This window comes from Stigmatopora argus, chromosome 12 (assembly GCF_051989625.1).
Source record: "Stigmatopora argus isolate UIUO_Sarg chromosome 12, RoL_Sarg_1.0, whole genome shotgun sequence".
NCBI classification, from domain to species: Eukaryota; Metazoa; Chordata; class Actinopteri; order Syngnathiformes; family Syngnathidae; genus Stigmatopora; species Stigmatopora argus.
Genome location: NC_135398.1, coordinates 12,119,902 through 12,139,107, shown reverse-complemented (window position 1 = coordinate 12,139,107; position 19,206 = coordinate 12,119,902). Strand labels below are relative to the sequence as shown.

At 40.1% G+C, this 19,206-nt stretch overlaps 1 protein-coding gene across 1 annotated transcript in view; it reads left to right on the top strand.

Annotated features, from left to right (window-relative positions):
- The first annotated feature begins 1,351 nt into the window (after window positions 1–1,351).
- Window positions 1,352–19,206, top strand: part of LOC144085331 (contactin-associated protein-like 4) — a 75,469-nt gene continuing 57,614 nt past the window's right edge. The window contains exon 1 of the mRNA XM_077614469.1: window positions 1,352–1,524. Within this exon, the coding sequence (XP_077470595.1) occupies window positions 1,446–1,524 (79 nt within the window). The 5' untranslated portion in view covers window positions 1,352–1,445. The remainder of the gene's footprint in view (window positions 1,525–19,206) is intronic.

Below are 19,206 nucleotides of genomic sequence, written 5' to 3'. Positions count from 1 at the left end.
CCGAAGAAAACCCACGCAGGGTCTGACTTCATAGAAAAAAAATCATCAGCGATGACTAAAAAAAAAAAGTTGCCACTCTGAAGAAAAATGCCAAATTTCCTGTGTTTGCCGGGGTATGAATTTTTTGTGGGTTTACTCATGAAAGCCACATTTACCAAGTTTCATGTCGCTAAAGTATTCTGGATTCAGAGGCAGGATTTGTGAATGTCTGACGACTTAAAACAATAGTTTGAGATAAGAATAACACATTTCATGGCTTCTTGAGATTTTTGTAGGTTGACTCGTGATAGAAATTCATTCATTCAACCAGGTCTTTGGTTCATGAGAATTGTGGGGGTGATGAAGGGTAGCCAAATTCAGATTGGAAATTAGACTGGGTCCAAGGGCTGCTGATTAGCGGCCCGGCGAACAAGTGGTTAGCACGTAGGCTTCACAGATCTAGGGTTCTTAGTTTGAATCCAGGTCAGTCCACCTGTATGGAGTTTGCATGTTCTCCCTGGGCTTGGGTGGGTTTCCTCCCGGTACTCCAGTTTCCTCCCACATGCCAAAAACATGCATGGTAGGCTGATTGGACATTCTAAATTGCCCCTAGGTACGAGTGTGTGCCTGAATTGTTGTCCATGTCCTCGTGCTCTCCCAACCTTCCTCCCTCCCTCTCTCTCCCTCTCTTTCTTCTTTTCTCTCTCTCTCTCGCTCTTTCTCTCCCCCTCTCTCTCTCCCTCTCTCTCCCTCTCTCTCCCCCTCTCTCTCTTCCCCTCTCACTCTCTCTAACTTACTCACTCATTCTCTCTCTCTACTCTCTCTCCCCTTCTCTCTCTCTCTCCCCCTCCCTCCCTCCTCCCTCCTTTCTCTCTCTCTCTCTCTCTCTCTCTCTCTCTCTCTCTCTCTCTCTCTCTCTCTCTCTCTCTCTCTCTCTCTCTCTCTCTCTCTCTCCTCCCTCTCTCTCTCTCTCTCTCTCTCTCTCTCCCTCTCTCCCTCTCTCCCTCTCTCCCTCCCTCTCTCTCCCCCTCTCCCTCTCTCCCTCTCTCCCCCTCTCCCCCTCTCCCTCTCTCCCCCTCTCCCTCTCTCCCCCTCTCCCTCTCTCCCCCTCTCCCTCTCTCTCTCCCTCTCTCTCTCTCACGCACTCACTCACTCAACCCACACATCATCCACCTCCTTCCTTTTCTTTGCCTCTATCTTCTCTCCCTCTCATTTACCTCCCCGCTTTACGACTCTCTCCCTTCACCCGCTCTCTCCCAACTCCTCACTCTCAATCTCACCCAACTCTCTCTCTCTCCCTCCCTATTTTTTTCTAACTCTCTCACCCAGCCCCCCACCCACACCCCTCACTCTCTCAAGCCTCCCTCACATCATCCTCCTTCAGTGCACACTTGCACCACCAGAAGAGAAGACTAAAAAGAGCCGGATCGAAGCACCCTCTTCATCCTCGCCTTCTCATCATCACCATGAGCGCATCTCCAAGCACACGCGTGTGGATTTTTGCTTTAGGGCTCTCGTTCCTTTCTTACGGGACTCTCGCACAAGGTGAGCATACTTGCAGCTTTTATCTTGGCACTTTTCCCACGTTTTTTTAAACATTTATCTTGGCATGCCCTCCGGAGCGAGGAGGGGGAAAACGCAGCGAGCGCGGCCGGCCGTTGAGCTCTCTCAGCCGGCGTGCACTAGCTGAGGGTCTCGGTCGGGTCCCACTTCGGTTCGACATGTGAAACTTGGGCTCCTTCGCTTTCGGGGTGCAAATGAGCAGGAAAGTGTGTTACATTGGAAGACGATAGGGGAAAGTTGGCATAAAAATGTTGGACCTGCTCAATTCCTGCATGTTTTAAGTGCAAATAAGAGCCTGGAGAAAAATAGATGTTGAAAAATAGATCTAATATCATCACCCTTCCATGTTTAAATTGTTAGAATGATGAAGTTACATTTTCACGTTGAGGCGATCTTAAATGCAGTGAGTCATCTTTAAGAGGATCAGAAGGTACGAAAAAGTTGAAGGTATATAGAACGTCATTTGTTCTTTTTTTCCTCTTTATTTGTCTTCCCCCGGGGCCACTTTAGATGTCTCTTAATCTTCTTCCTGAGTGTAAAAATGTGTCGTCAGCTTCCTTGTCCATCTGTTTCATCTTCTTCTTCATCATTTCTGTGTGCGTGATGTGGAGGAACACAAAACACATTAAGGCTGTTTTTTTGGAGGGCATGGATAGCCTTCTTGGCCGCTGGGGGGCAGCAAAGACAGCAGGAAATTTATACTTTCTAAAATAAAATGTAGCAAAAAGTTGGGATTTGTTGTCTGGTTCTGTGCTGATAACACAGTGTGACACTTTTAAACAAGCTGTGTTATGTATGGGGACAGCTGATATTGCAATATTTTTTCGTCATATAGAAAGGAATTGCTGCAAGGGATGGCTGGTATCAATATTTATGGAGCAACAGATTTTGATAACCAAAACTGGAAGTAAACAGAAGTTTTGTCGGGAAGTTTTCTCCTAGGATGGCCAAATTCCTGTGTCTTTTCGTCCTTGATCTCTTTCGACATTCATTGCGGCTGACTTCATGATTTCATGTTGCTGGTTAAAAGCTTGATTTACAAAATTTCAAGGAAATTCATCATGGCAGTAAATGGTTAATATGACCCAAAATGGCTGTTAAAGTAAAATGAAAGGATTTCTGTGATTTTTATTGAGGCAGGACTCATGATTAATTCCAATACCTTCAAGGTTGGTTTGAAGTATCAATGTTTAAATGTCAGCGTTTTCACCTGTAAAATGATTTCAGAATTGGAATGGCAGGGATTGTATTGTTTAATCAAAAAATTTGGAAAAACTGGAAACTGATTGATAAATTGATTAGCTGTGGCCAAATATTTTTGGCCTATATATTTGTCTTTGGGACAGCAGATGTATTGCATGATATATGTCTTTCTTGGCTGTTATTGTAGCACAACCTGTTCCATGTAGGATAAAAAACATCACTATAGAATACATCAGATTGGAGGGAGATTATGATAAATGTCAGTCTTTGAACTACAAAAATAACTTCATGTGGAGGCGGGAAGCTAATGCACAAAATTGTGACCTCAGGCCTCATGATGAAAAGTAAGGAAGCAGCAACGAATGCTCATTTTAAAATGGCAACAACAAGGGAATCAATTTTTGTAACAGAGTATCAATACTTTCAGCTGAAAGTTGAGTCCAGTATTGGGATGGCATTGAATGCTCATGTTCCAGTGCCATTGACGGCGAAAGAGAAACGCTGCCATGCCTCACAGACATAATGGATAGATAGCCCGTGAGTTAAGTAATCGAATATTTGGATAAAAGCAGGTGGATGTTTACAAAGAATTGAAAAAAGAAAAGTACAGAAGCCATTTATAGTTTCTCTAGGGAACCGATTCCATTATCGGATAGGCCAATAATGGATAATCAATCCTTCCTCCTGGGAAATTTGACCAAATTCCTTCAAGAATGTCATTGCATTGTGACTTGAATAGTTAATATGTAAAAGTTGTGAAAGAAGTATGACGTGATCTATTTACATATCTAGCTAGTTCAGCATCACTTGTGTGTACAGTGGTACCTCGACATACGATCTTAATCCGTTCCGGGACTGAGATCGTATGTCGAGCTTTTCGTAACTCGAGCGGACGTTTCCCATTGAAATGAACTAAAAACAAATTAATTTGTTCCAACCCTCTGAAAAAACACCAATAACAGGATATTGGATTGGAAAAAATGTTTTATTTCTTGCCATTTATTAACAAAGTAACACATAACTAGTGGTTTAATAGTAATAAAATGTGTTTAATAGAAGTAAAATTAGACGCATTTCGCGGAGGGTAGAGACAACGACATACACGAAGGCGGAGGGGGGACTTTATCCACGGCACTCTTAACGGAACAAACAAATTTAAATTAACTTGGATTAATATATACAAACACACTCAAACATACGTTTAATGTAACTTTACACAAAACTGAATTCTAATTTTGTTTTAATCTTTTTTTTATCTTCGTTCTGGGCGGGTTAGCTGTTTGCCACGCCTCCACCCTCACGTTCGCTATCGTTGGGCTGTTTGCTGTTGTATTTCCTTCAAAATATTCCGAAAATGATGCACACAATAGGATAATGCATGACTACTTGCCAACGAGAAGTAGTCTTGAATGAGTGATTGCGGGAGCTAACAGGCTAAGGAAGGAATAACAGGAAATGCAACAGCTGAGCTTACCCACGTATTGATTGTGGGTAATGAAGTTTCATTCTGAGAAAGAGTGCCATTGCCTATGGGTGTTGTGTGCACGAGTATACTTCATTACCCAGAAAGCCCTCTTTTTGCCCGCACATGCGCGTTGTGCGTTTCCTGGTCGAAGCGTAGGAGAAACTCATCTGAATAAATCGTTCAGTGCTCGTAGATATCTGTTATACATAAAGAGATGCGACAAAAAAGTGCGCTACAATGATAAACAGCCTCTCATGTCATGGCCACCCGGCTTGGTCGCATCTCGAAATTTTGATCGTATCGCGGGCGAATTATTCGATCTAAATTTTCGTCGTACCACGAGCTGATCGTAGGTTGAGGTACCACTGTATGTGCTTTTGAAATGACACGCACACACCTACACTTACCCACATGCACACACCCAAATGTACACGCTCACTCTCCTGCCTTATCATCATCATCATCACGTATGATCTCCCTTTCTGCATTTTATCTTCTCACCAAGCTGCTGACAGATTGGCCCGACAAGAGCAAATGACTTTAATCCCAGCCTAATGACAGATAATGGCGGCGCACGCTGCTCTCATTTGCATGGCGACGGTCACTAGCTCGCCCACTCGCTGCCTTTCTCCGGAGTTCACCCTCCTTACTTCCAGTTGGGATATTGGTGGATGAACCCGGACATTTGCAGCGTTTCATGACTGCCTGAAGTGACGAGTGACGGCGAATGACTGCCGCCTGCTGTAGAGGTTAAAAGCTGTTGAAGTCAAAGTCAAAGTAATCATCGGCCCAGATGGGAAGGCGTCAAACTAACGATGGGAGTGTTATTTGCTGGAGGCTACTTATGTCAAATGAAAAGTGGGACCTATACGAGCAAATAAAAAAAAGGTGACGCTTCCTTCATTTTGATCGACTTGCGCTCTGTACAACAAAGCAATGTGGTGGGAGGTGACTCACCAGAAAGTGGGGAACAGTCAATTGGTGGGCCGCTGGGCACAAGCTGATGAATCCCAGCTCCTGTTTAATGTTTGTGGTGCACCGAACCAACCTGGCAGACCTCCTGTGTCTTTTCAAGCTTGACTTCTTGAGACTTTGTTTTATGGATCTACCAAAAATTATGTTGCCTAGGCAAGCTGGCTTTTGGGGTCTGAATTTTTAAAAGTGTTGATGTCCCAAATTGTTTTTTTGTAATTTATTGCTCAAGTGATTAAACCAGTCTTTCCCAACCGTTTTTTGAGCCACGTCACACTTTTTCTCAAGGCATACCACCGGCTGAAAATCTTAAAATTTTAAATTCTGTGACCTATATTAACAGTTTAAAGTCCCTCTCCTCAAATTTTTATCAACATAAATTAGAGAAACACGGAAAAATGATTTCAAAATTGAAATTTTCACTCTAACCTTAAGCTGTTGGTGTCAGGAGCGGCTTGTTTGTCCCTCCTGGCTTGCCGTTGGGTTAGACCAGCTGCAAGTGTTCCTTGATTACCTCCTGACGTGTGTATTTAAGCACCACGGAAGCGGTTAGTCATTGTCGGATTGTCCTGCGTGTCACTGCTTACATCGCTGTAAAGGTACAGTTCTCCCTGCTCCAGTTTTGTTTTTGTTTTAGGATGTACAAGTCCTTGTTATTTTGTAAAGCTTTTGAGTTATTAAAGTTGCTGTCATGAGCTCAGTTCGTCTCGCTCCTCCTGCTTCCCCGATACTGGGTCCAAATCCCTCCGATCGCGCCACGACGTCTCGGCGCGATCGTAACAGTTGGTTGTTAGTTGAAGTCCTTGGACCCACATAAGTAATGTACTTGAGATTGTATGGCTTTTTCTCCCAAGATTACTTCAAACTCTTAATATTACGATAAAAACATTTTTACGTCGCCAAACGTTGATGGCCGGAAACCAAATTCGGACGCTTCCTGTTTCTTTTCAGGGATGGAGTATTGAGACTTTTTGGTGGGTCTAATCAAAATTCATACCCTGAATGAGTTTGACTGGTATTGGCGTTTGTTCCTTTTCGACCTCGTATTCACAACGCCACGTACTCGTTTTGTGTTCTGGAGGATTTCTTTTGAAAGACATGAAAACACGCTGAAGCTTCAGGTCAGTTCTAAGAGCAACATTCTTTATTTGGAAGAGAAAAGACAACCTCTGTTAATTTGACTCCTGTTTATGAATTATTTTCCAACAGGCAAAAGTGGGTGTTAATTTGAATATTAGTTTGTGGGTTTCAGTCAAAAAGGAATTTCCACTCTCCGCTGCTGCTGATTAGGTGATAGGACAGTTTAGGAGGATCTAGGCAAGAGAGATGATCTTTAAAACCTCCAGACTACTAAGGGACTGTGCGGTAACCTCAGTCTCAGTCTGCAGAAGGTCCCCACCTTGTGGACTATCTGTATGTGGCTCCAGTTTTTTACCTAGGTCTACAATGTCTTGTGTGTCTGTCTTTTTTAGTGCAACCAAGAAATTTCCTGAATACGGGATGAAATAAAGTTCTAATCAAATCTAATAAGGATTTTTCTACAGCCAGCTAATCTGTTAATTAACTTGATTTAGCACTTAGGCCTTGAGAATACTGGCAGAATCTTTCAAGATAGAATTGAAATATATCAGACCTTCTTGGACAGCCAGGTCTTAACAGGGAAGAAATTATGGGTCTCGAGACAAGTGTGGAAAGTGTAGGACAAATAATCATCTGTGTGATAATACAAACACATTCATGATTAGTGTCAGTAATGTCGAAAGGATTATAGGCTGGAGAGGATATATTTTGAGTATACGACACTGGCCGGAAGTCCGGAAAGTAATACCAAGCCAAAATTATACAGTATATGAGTAAGCCCTTAACACGTGAATTTGACTGTTTGCTTGAGTCTTTCATGTCCAATGGCACCATCGCTTCAAAGGCACTAATGTTAGCGTTGGCACCTCTTTTGGGACAACGGAAGAATGACAGCGTCTCTAGGCTATTTTTCTCCCTGCACTCGAGAGTAATTACCAGCACGCTTGAGGCAGAAAGTCAAGTTCCTCTTAAAGGAGTTGCTTGTTTAAGTCGAGGAAGCTTGAGGGGAACATTAGCTTCCCTCCATTAAACATCGCAGCTCATCATCAAGCGTCCTTCAGCTGAACAAAACAACATTGTGGCACCAGAGCCTGTTTGCTTTGTGCTCATATTTCCTCTTCAGAGTCACTTATGGAAATAAGTGTGGCCATGAAAGGCTGAAGTCAAGGTCGAGAGGGATGAATACGGATTTACTATTCAGTCAGGGAAGGCTGGGATTTTTATTATCGAGCCGGGATGGCGTTGGAGACGTTTGCTACGGACCAGGACGTGATCCAGATAAGAGGAATGACCTCTGGGACTTTGCCGGCGGCTATTCATCATGTTTTCATTGGGAAAAACACCTTTTGGGCCTTTTCTTTTGTCAAACCTTTTTCATTGGCCAACACAGCAACAATGGGGCCTTTGAATTCTGCCGAGCAGAGTACAACATGTTATCATTGGGCTACTTTAAAAGTTGGCAAAGTTGGCAAATTCCAATTACTATACTCATTTTTTTAAGTACTAGTAGCTTATATGATATTTTTCTGTTTGGTGACATTTGGATTGGATTGGATAACTTTATTCATCCCGTATTCGGGAAATTTCATTGTGACAGTAGCAAGAGGGTGATTAGACAGAACAACAAAGCACAAAGTACAAAGCAAATCAAAGTAAATGGGATCATTAAGAATCACCAAATCAAATCATTAAGACAGAAAAGCAGCAAAAACACAAAAACGAGCAAGAGTGGACGGAGCTACCGCCACCGGCTGTCACTTGAAAGGCGCCATCTTGGTTGCGGTAGCAAAGACGGATACAGACTCAAAAAGACGTAAAGTTGGACAAAAACTGGACAATTTCCTTAGTTTTGCACTTAGTCCATACCAAATTTATACTTCAAACGTTGAAATGATGTTGGACAGCAAATAAACAACATCCAGTTTTTAGGTAAAATAACCAATATTTGGCTTTATGTGTGGGGATTTGGGGGTGGTTGTGCCAACACTTTTATCTACAGTGTTTTATTGCCTGGTGGCATTCCCACTGTTGTTCCTCAAAACCTGAGTGACAGCTTCTATTATTTTTCCTGTTTTATCCCTCGCTGACTTACTGGTGTGTATGTGTGTGTCGGGATATGTGTGTCTGTGTGAGTCACCATCTGCTTACTAGATTCATTGTCTTGAACCATATGAAGAGGAAGTTTGTATTATATGCAAGGTCAAATCAGTAGATACCCCTGTATTTTTATACTCAATAACGATCTGTGATTCTGTTAGCAAAATAACATGTAAATTCCTTAATTGGCCTTCTTTCCTTCTGTTCGTCCTTCATCTAGATCCACAGCATTTTACTGGCCTGTGGGGCTACTAGGATTGGTGTTGTAATATCAATATTTCATTTTCTCCTACAGATCAATTCCACTTTTGAGAAGGTTGATGTTGCATAGCCTCTCAAAATTTCAGCACAGAAATGGTTGGAATTGCGCACAAGGATCGTGGGGGCAGGTTGCTGGAACCTATCCCAGCTAAGCTAACCACAGGCACCATGCAGGGGACACCCTGAATTGTCAATTGCAGGGCAAACGAGATGGACAAGCATTCACACTCACACTCATACCTAGGGGCAATTTAGAATGCGGTTGAAATTCAGTAATTGAGTAACCAACATTACTCCTTAAAAGTATGCTGAGCCCTAGAATCATTCAAGGAATGAAAATCCAAGGCATTTCATACCTTATACCACATGTGTCAAAGTGGCGGCCCGGGGGCCAAATCTGGCCAGCCGCATCATTTTGTGTGGCCCGGGAAAGTAAATCATGAGCGCCGACTTTCTGTTTTAGGATCAAATTCAAATGAAGAGTATAGATTTATATTAAAATTACTGATTTTCCCCACTTTTAAATCAATAATTGTAATTTTTTAATCAAAATTTTCTGTGTTTTTAGTTCAAAAATCATTTTGTAAAATCTAAAAATATATTTAAAAAAGCTAAAATAAACATTGTTTTAGATCTATAAAAAACTGAATATTCAGGGATTTTAATCCATTTATTTAAAAAAATCTAAATATTATATATAAAATGGTCTGGCCCACGTGAAATCAAGTTGACGTTAAAGTGGCCCGCAAACTAACCCGAGTCTGACACCCTTGCCTTATACAGTAATAACTTGAGATGCGACCTAATGCGTTCCTGGATCGAGCTCATATGTCAGTTTACTCGTATCTCGAATCATTTTTTCCCATATAACGAAATACAACTTAATCAAAAACAGCAAAAACAGGATATTACAATGAAAAAACATGAACCATTTTCATGGTTACTGTAACTGTTACCTGACCGCCAACTGCCATAAAATTTTCCGGAATCCTCGGAAAGCAAAGCAGCGAACCTCCAAAATATATACCTGTCAACTTCAGCTAAGTGCTCCCATTATTAATGATTACAATTCCCCTTTTTAAGTGGTAATACCTTGTACAAATGCAACGCAGCACAAGTTTACTCACATAGGGCCCACTTAAAAGTCTAAAATTTCCCCCAAGGTGGACGTAGTGAATCAGTCGGTGCGCTTTTTGAATGCACTAAATTCAAGATTCTGTATAATGTCGCTGTATGACAGCTTGACAGTCTGGGTCAGGGGTGGGTAAACCGGTCCTCGAGGGCTGCTGTGGGTGCAGGTTTTTGTTGCAACCGATCCAGCAAAGACACTTTAATCAAGGGTGTCACACTCGGGTTGGTTCGCGGGCCGCGTTAACGGTGCGGGGAGGGAAATCAATATGTATTTCCACCCAATATGGAAATAACATTTCAAATCAAAATGTGCAAACGGAAAAGTTAGCGCGTCGGCCTCACAGTGATAAACCTGGGTTCAAATCCGGGTGGGTCCACCTGTGTGGAGTTTGCATGGGCCTTTGTGGTTTTTCTCCGGGTACTCCAAATTACTCCCACATTCCAAAGACATGCATGGTAGGCTGATTGGATAGTCTAAATCAAGGGTGTCAGACTCCGGTTAGTTCGCGGGCCACGTTAATGTCAACTCGATTTCATGTGGGCCGGACCATTTTAGATATAATATTTAGATTTTTTTTAAATAAATGTATTAAAAGAACTGGATTAAAAGCCCTGAATATTCAGTTTTTTGTAGATCTAAAACAATGTTTATTTTAGCTTTTTTTAAATATATATTCTTAGATTTTACAAAATGATCTTTGAAGTAAAACACAGAAAAAAATGGATTAAAAAATTACAATTATTGATTTAAAAGGGGGGAAATCAGGAAATTTAATATACATCCATACTGGGCCGGACCATTTTAGATATAATATTTAGATTTTTTTTATAAATGGATTAAATGAACTGGATTAAAGACCCTGAATATTCAGTTTTTTTATAGATCTAAAACAATGTTTATTTTAGCTTTTTAAAATATATTTTTTAGATTTTACAAAATGATCTTGGAACTAAAAACACAGAAAAAAATGCTCAAAAAAATTACAATTATTGATTTAAAAGGGGGAAAATCAGGAAATTTAATATACATCTATACTCTTCATTTTAGTTTGATCCTAAAACAGAAAGTCGGCACTCATGATTTACTTTCCCGGGCCACAAAAAATGATGCGGCGGGCCAGATTTGGCCCCCGGGCTGCCACTTTGACACATGTGCTTTAACTAATGAGATTTCTGCAGAAAAGAAGAAGAACCTGACTGCAATCCACTGATTGTACTTGTAGGACACCAGATTGGTGAAAAGGTGTCCTCTTTATGGGTTGGAATGAAAACCTGCACCCACGCGACCCTTTGTGGAATAGTTTGCCCGCCCCCCCCGTTACGTTATGTTTTCTCTCCATATACTTTACCGTCGGAGTCACAAAACCTGGCATACACAGGACGAGTATCTAAGAGGGCAGAGCTTTTGTGAAAGGTTAATCGTTGTCTTTTTCGTGAAAATTTATTCTGTAGTGAGATGACTCACGTATTATCTTATCAGCATATTAGCATGAAAATGATTGTCTGCATAAAACAAAATAAAAAGGTGTTGTTTTTCCTCATTAAGATGGTTTTGAAAGATGTGCAATTCCTTGTAAAATGCACCAAAAGGAATACTAATGGGGAAAAATGGGTTACTAATAGAAAAATAATGCAGCAACCAATCTCTTGTAATGATGTTCATTTGAAGAATGCATGACACAATCAATCCTCACACTGGATTAAATTTTATAACAAAGGACACAGCAAAAGTAAGTAGCTCAGTCTATGACTTTAGATAATGTTGCTTTTTAATAGATTTTCAACATGTCATTAAGGACAAAGCTATGTAAATTTGTTGTGCTGTGCAATACAAAATGATGCCAAACTATTTGAAGGAGGTCTAATGTTAAGTAGCTTCTTGAATTTTACTATAGTAAAGCGAAACATCTAGGTAATTAGTTGCAACAAATAGCTTATTGAGGTTATTTTTTTGTTAGAAACTAAAGAAAAAACAAACAAAATTATCATGTCCATTGCAGTGGAAGAAGTCTTGTTTCATTAAGTGAAAAAAACTGTTTTGTTGCCCTGATGTGTAAAAGTGGAGAAAAGCGTTATTAAAAGCCTGTATCTCTTGGGAGTGAACCTTTACAAATGGAAGTGGAAAAAATGTCGCAAAATTAACAGTGCCTGCTATTGACAATAACATATGTCCAATTCACTTAAACTGGCTGTGGATGCTTATCTTTCAGTTCTATTGACGACATTGGTCAAAATGGATTGGACGTCTAGCGCATTTATGTGGCCTGCGAACCAAAACTGAGTTAAACACACCTGCCTTAAAATGACTACTTGGTACCATGAAGTAGTAGCTTGATTGTAATATGGAGTGGGTTTCATTCGTGTATTGTTGAAGTAGGGTAATTTACAGTTGAAAAAACATAATTTTTGGAGTATAAATACACACATTTTGTCTTGCCGTGAAGTGTGGCTTATTTATGGATTTTTGTCAATATCCCACACTACATTGTGGACCCCCACAGTTTGTGTACCATAGATTGACTTTCGGCTAATCCCATCAGGGATCCCTTTGTGCATTATTTGGACAAAGTCAGCTTTGTTATATATTTGGTGAGTGTTATAAGCAATTATATTAGATTAGATTAGAACTTTATTTCATCCCGTATTTGGGAAATTCCCTTGGTTGCAGTAGTAAGACAGTAGCAAGCACAGCCACAGAAGACATTGTAGACCTAGGTAAAAAACTGGAGGCACACACAGGAAGTCCCCAAGGTGGGGACCTTCTGCCCCTTACAGCCCAAAGATTCCATTAAATACACTGACTCTTTAAAGTATGTACTTAAGTACTTGCAGTTCGCTTATTAAAGTGAGTAACCAGTTGAAGTGAGTAGTCAAACGTAACAGATTTTTCATAAACGTAGTTGGTTAAGAGTCCAAGAGTGGAGTTCCAAAGACAACATTCTAATCAAGAACTTAATTTAACTGGGAGAGCTGTCACTGATTGGTCACTGCCAACCCTCCCACGCCAAATAAATTGGGCGTCTACCTCTGCTACTGGCAGAAAGTGATTTAAAGGAACGAGGAGGCGAGCACTCCGGTCCCTTGTCTTTACCTTCGGGCTGTTTGTTAGCGCCTCTGCATTTCAATTAATCAATTAACTTCTCGGCCACACGCACACATTCACATGGCTCCTGTTGAATAATGCAAGAGTCTTAATCAGCTTGTTCCATCCACACTCCCCGAATGTAAATTATGTGAGGAACTACCCGGCACTAAGAGCTAGATTAGCACTAAAGGCGATAGCAGTTGTTTCATGCACCCACCGTCTGTGATACATGAACTCTTCTGACTCCCAGGACACTTCAATGGGTACACTGAAAATTTACAACCATTGCGGTAATTCACTCGATTGTGACCAGATTAAGATTTTTTTTCATTAAAGTTTTACTTTTTAAAATGTTACATTTGATCCCCCAAAAAGACAAAATCAGTCTTTTGAGATTGCAGCTTTTTCATGTAAAATAGTAGCTGTTTCATTCTCGTAACGTTCCATTTTTAATATATTTAAACTATTTCCCTTTGATTTTGACTTTAAAAAACATATATATTTAACATTTCTTTTTAGGTGGCATGGTAGTGTGAGTGATTAGCACATCCGCCTCACAGTTCGAAGATTGAGGGTTCGAGCCCGGGCTCCGGTCTTTTTGTGTGGAGTTTGCATTTTATCTTCCTGGGCCTGCGTGGGTTTTCCTCAGGTACTCTGGTTTCCTCCCACATCCCAAAAACACCTGAATAAATGCTCTATAACAAGGGTATCAGACTCGGGTTGGTTCGCGGGCTGCTTTAACGTCAACTCGATTTCATGTGGGCCGGACCATTTTAGATATAATATTTAGATTTTTTTTTTAATAAATGGATTAAATGAACTGGATTAAAGGCCCTGAATATTCAGTTTTTTATAGATCTAAAGCAATGTTTATTTTAGCTTTTTTAATATATTTTTAGATTTTACAAAATGATTTTTGAACTGAAAACAAAGAAAATATGGATTAAAAAATAGCATTTATCGATTTAAAAGGGGGAAAATCAGGAAATTTAATATACATCTATACTCTTCATTTTCATTTGATCCTAAAACAGAAAGTCGGCACTCAAGATTTATTTTCCCGGGCCACACAAAATGATGCGGTGGGCCAGATTTGGCCCTCGGGCCGCCATTTTGACACATGTGCTCTATAATGTCTATAGGTCTGAGTGGGTGTTTTTCTCTATGTACCCTGCGATTGCCTGGCAACTAATTCAGGGTGTACTGTCCGTAGATAGCTGGGATTGGCTCCATCACCCCCTGCGCTCCCTTTGAGGATATATGCGACATGAAATATGAATGAAAGTTTTATTTTTAATTAGTTATATTTAATTTTTTAATGGTGCGGTTTCATTCTCATGATGTGACTTTATCTTGTAAATATTTAATTGGTCTCAAAACTTCATTTTTTATTAATCACATTTCTGAAAATAATTTTTTTTGCCTGAGTCATGATCTTTGAAAAATAATCTCTATGTTTACAGTATTATATTATTTATTTGTTTTGTTGCAACATTATTTTCACTCGATTCCAACCTTTTTTTAACCAAAAATTAAACTTGATTAGTATGAAGTATAATTCTGGTAAATTGACTTAATCACTATTTTTTTAAATAACATTTTTCATCATAATTTAATTTTCAAACTTGTTTTCACTCTCAAAACATCATCATTCTTGGAAAATGTCTCAAAAATATGTGACTTTTCCCTCTTGTTTTTTGTCCTTGCATTTTCATGAAATATTGCACATTTTTCTCTTAAAAATACAAATATTTTTTCCAAAATAATCACAAATACATCCTTCTAAGTAAAGTACCTTTTTTCCAATTACATGTGCATGTGACATTTGCTTCCGAAAAAAATAACAGAACATTATTCTTTTTATACAAGTTTTACACTAAAACATTTAATGGTAAGACGTTCTTCATTTTTGTATAATTACTTTCATATTTATTTTTAAGCAAGTACTTAGCTGTATGTTACGGATTGATGTTTTCTGCCCGAATGCCATCACCAAAACAACATTCCGACGTGATCGGAATGAACCCCCAAAAAAGCAGCAAAGCACTGTGGGCCTTTTTTTTCTTTTTTTAAGCGTAAAAGGGCTCCAAAGTGCGAGACCTCTCGTGTGTGCGTGTGTGTGTGTTTGTTGGAACTGATAGATGGAGCTCATCTGTATTCAGGGTCCTTTCCTCCATTCTGGACTCTGCGGACTCTTTGTTATTCAAAAAAGGAAAAGTGGACAATGAGCTCTAGGTTCTCACTCCCTCTCACCCACCTAGATGGGCTGCTTGGGGGGGGGGGGTGTTTTAATTGTGCCTGTAGAAACTGCAAACCCTGAGCAGATTAAATTTGAATTTTGGGGTGGACATGCTTAAATCTGGATTTCTTTCCCCACTCAAATTTGCATTATCTTTTCATTTAAGGCCAACAGGAAAATATTGCAATTTTCCAAAAAGGCAACTCAGTTTGATCCTCACTTGTTGGAATATGGAAGATTGATGTGTGCCACGTTATGTTGGGATTTTGTTGGAGGCGTGTCCTCCTTGTGTGTGCGTGTTTCCCCGCCTCTCATAGCCAGCTGCTTTGTGTTAATTTAATGAGCCTTTTTGCATATACTAATGAGAATGTTTGGTGACACCTGTGTGGGAGTATTACTGCCTTTACCTCGTGTGCCTTGCACCAGTAAGTCATTTTTGGTTTTTGTCGGTGTGCATTCTCCTCCTGTTTACTTTGGCATTTGGATATTTTACTTTTGTTTATAAAAGAACCTACATTTTTGCAACAGCTAATCTCGCCATCCTTTTTCCTGCGTCCTGGGTTCAACTTTTCCGCAGCCGACAGCTAAACATGACAATATGAGATAATATGACACAAGCAGAGGCATCACAACATTACGGGCAGGGGTTGTTGCAATATGACAGATTGATATGAGAGAATATGACACAAGCAGGGGTGTACACACACACACACACACACATACATACACACGCGCACGCACACACACACACGCATATACACACACACACACACACATATACACACACGCATATACACACACGCACATACACACATGCACATACACATTTATACACACACACATACACACACGTAAACACACATTAACACATACACATACACACACATAATAATATATATATATATATATATATATATATATATATATATATATATATATATATATATATATATATATATATATATATATTACTGAAACAAATGATAGATAGTGGCATGATATGAACTATCAATTTAATATATTTTTTAATCAATTAATATTTGCTCTTATATGAATAAGAAATGAATGTGTTTGTTTTGTGTCAGCAATACATTACAAGGTGAAATTTCACATTTAAAAATGATATAGAACTTAATTTCAGGTAGAACAGCAAAAGGACTGTAACTTTTTTCCCCGTCTGGCCTTTACAGTGAATAATGTGTTCAATAGCAACAATTGGTGCAGAACTAAGATTAATTCTTTCATCATTCATTTTGAGTACACACAATTAAGAAGGTGACCTTTTAAAAATGCATTTGTTATTATTATTAGATGATAAAGTCTAAATCTATTCATTTTGAATATATTTCTTAAAGGTCATGGCTGTGCTGGTGGTGAGCTGCCATTCTTCTCTGGTGTTGTTGCAGATGAGACACTGTTTCTTTTGGCTTGCCTTTACATCCCAACATTTATTTGAAACTTTATTCAAGGTTAGAAACTCTAATGGGTACCTTATTATCTAAAATCCTTTGGCTCGACACTGTGATTAAAAAAATAAAATGGACCACGGGGTTGCGTCCTAAATTTGGCTTGAAACCTCAGCATTAAGGGTACTCGGACGTTTGGTCGCCCGGACGTTTGGTAGAACGGACGTTTGGTCGCCCAGATGTTTGGTCGCCCGGACGTTTGGTCGCCCGGATGTTTGGTTGCCGCACGTTTGACAACATGACAGAGAGTTTACTGTTGAAACCAGCTCTCAAAATTATATTCATGAGAGAGAGAGTTTAATATCTAAATATCTACTGTTGAAACCAGCTCTCAAAATTATATTCACCCGGGCGACCAAATGTCCGGCCACCAAACGTCCGGGCGACCAAACGTCCGGGCGACCAAACGTCCGGGCGACCAAACGTCCGGTCACAAACATTAAGCGTTAAAATTTGCTTAGAACCCAACGTTAGCTTCAAGGTGAACTTCTAACCTGATCAAACCCCTATGGCCACTATAATTTTTTCTGCAAAATCTTCCTCTTGATGGAATTTTTTTCTTGGTAGTGTTGTAGTGAATATGTCCTGAATACTAAAGACGAGCAAAAGAAATGAGTTTCCCAGCATCTTCTACAACAGTGTTTCCCAACCTTTTTTGAGCAGCGGCACACTTTTTGCATTGAAAAAATCTCAAGGGACACCACCATCTAAAAATCTTTTAATTTAAAACTATGTCGCCTATATTAGCAATAGTCATTCTCATCAAAGTCTTATCAGCCGGAATCACATAAACCTCCAAAATTATTCCAAAATCTAATTTTTCACCCTGACCTAATGCACCAAAAGTTGATCTCTGCGGACCCTGTACAACTCCCGGTTCGAGTGATACATAATTTTTATGACTTTTCTCCCATTATTACTTAAATCTCCTAACACGTATTACGCAAAAAAAATGTTGCTCACACAGATTTTACGTCGCCAAAAGTCGATGCCATAGAAACCAAACTACCGCTTCATGTTCGAGAAAAATAAGCAACAAAATGACTCTTTCACAATTTGAATCTTGTAATAGTATAATCTATAATTTAACGTTCATCATATTTTGATTTTAACCTTGTAATAGTTAAAATTGAATCTCATTATATTCATATAAAATTTTCTCGATGAATTTTACATTGTATGACTTTTCCACGGCACACCAAGGACATCTTTTTTTTGTACTCCTGTTCTTCATCTTCCTCCTCTTCACAAGTGTTTCCTCTGTGGACCTGGAATGTGGACACACAGTTCACTTTCAAAGGCCAAGGGAAAAAGTGACAAAAATGTGCAAATGAAAGTAAAGCTTCAAACGGACGACTGAAAGTATTGTGGAACATAGAATTTAGACTGAAGTACTAAACATTAGCGCCAGTAAAAGGAGAAAAATGTTGGTTAAAGTAGATAAGGAAGCCAATGTAAAATCTGGATGAAAGCGTTAAGACACTTGGAGAAAATGCAAATTATGTTGTTGGAGTTGAAATGAGATGGATTGGCAAGCTTATACTTCATTTATTTTAAACACCGCTTATTCGGTACTTGGACGTTTGGTCGAAAGACGTTTGGTACCCGGACGTTTGGTCCTCGGACGTTTGGTCCTCGGACGTTTGGTCCTCGGACGTTTGGTCGACCGGACGGGTGGACCGGACTTTTGGTAGAACGGACGTTTGATAGAACAAATGTTTGGTAGAACGGATGTTTGGTCGCCGGGTTGTTACTGTTGAAACCAGCTCTCAAAATTATAATCATGAGAGAGAGAGAGAGTGAGTTTAATATCTAAATATCTAATAGCAAAATATCAACAGTAAACTCTCTGTCATAATTTGACAGCGAGTGAACCCGGCGACCAAACGTTTGTTCTAACAAACGTACGTTCTACCAAACGTCCGGTCGACCAAACGTCCGGGGACCAAACGTCTTTCGACAAAACGTCCGGTCACGGCTTATTCTGGTAAGAGGTAAAAGGCGGATGACACCCGAGACTGGTCGCCAGTCAGTGATAGGCCACACATAGAAACAGACAACCATTTGCGTCCACAATCACACTGCCACCGAGCGGAAATCGATTCCATGCTGCCCGCAGTCTAAAAATTATATGGGAGCGGCCCTGCAGATTAGTTAGCTTGTCGGCCTCACAGTTCTGAGGTCCTGGGTTCGAAACCAGGTCGCTCCTTCTGTATGGAGTTTGCATGTTCTCCCCAGGAGGCTTGTGTGGGTTTTTTCCGCGTAATCCAGAGCGTGAATGCTGGTCCGTCTCCTCGTGCCCTGCAATCGACTGCCCAACGACTCAGAGTGACCCCTGCCTCGTGCCCGAAATCAGCTGGGATAGGTTCCAGCACCCCTCGCGATCCTTGTGAGAACAAGCAGTTCAGAAAATAAATGAATAATTATATGTAGGTGGGAGAAATGTATTCGCACTAGTCCTGCACCAAAAACCTGGAGACCCAAACTGTTATTCTGAAATGTGACTAAAAATGTGCTTTTAGTAGTGGTCCAAAATGTTTTTTTTCTTCTCCCACTGAAACATCATTACAGAACCCAGAAGTTTCGTTGGCACAAGCAGTTAGCCAATTAGTTCAATAGAATGCACTTCTCTTGTTGCGAGAGAGAAAGTGTCTGATGAATGAGG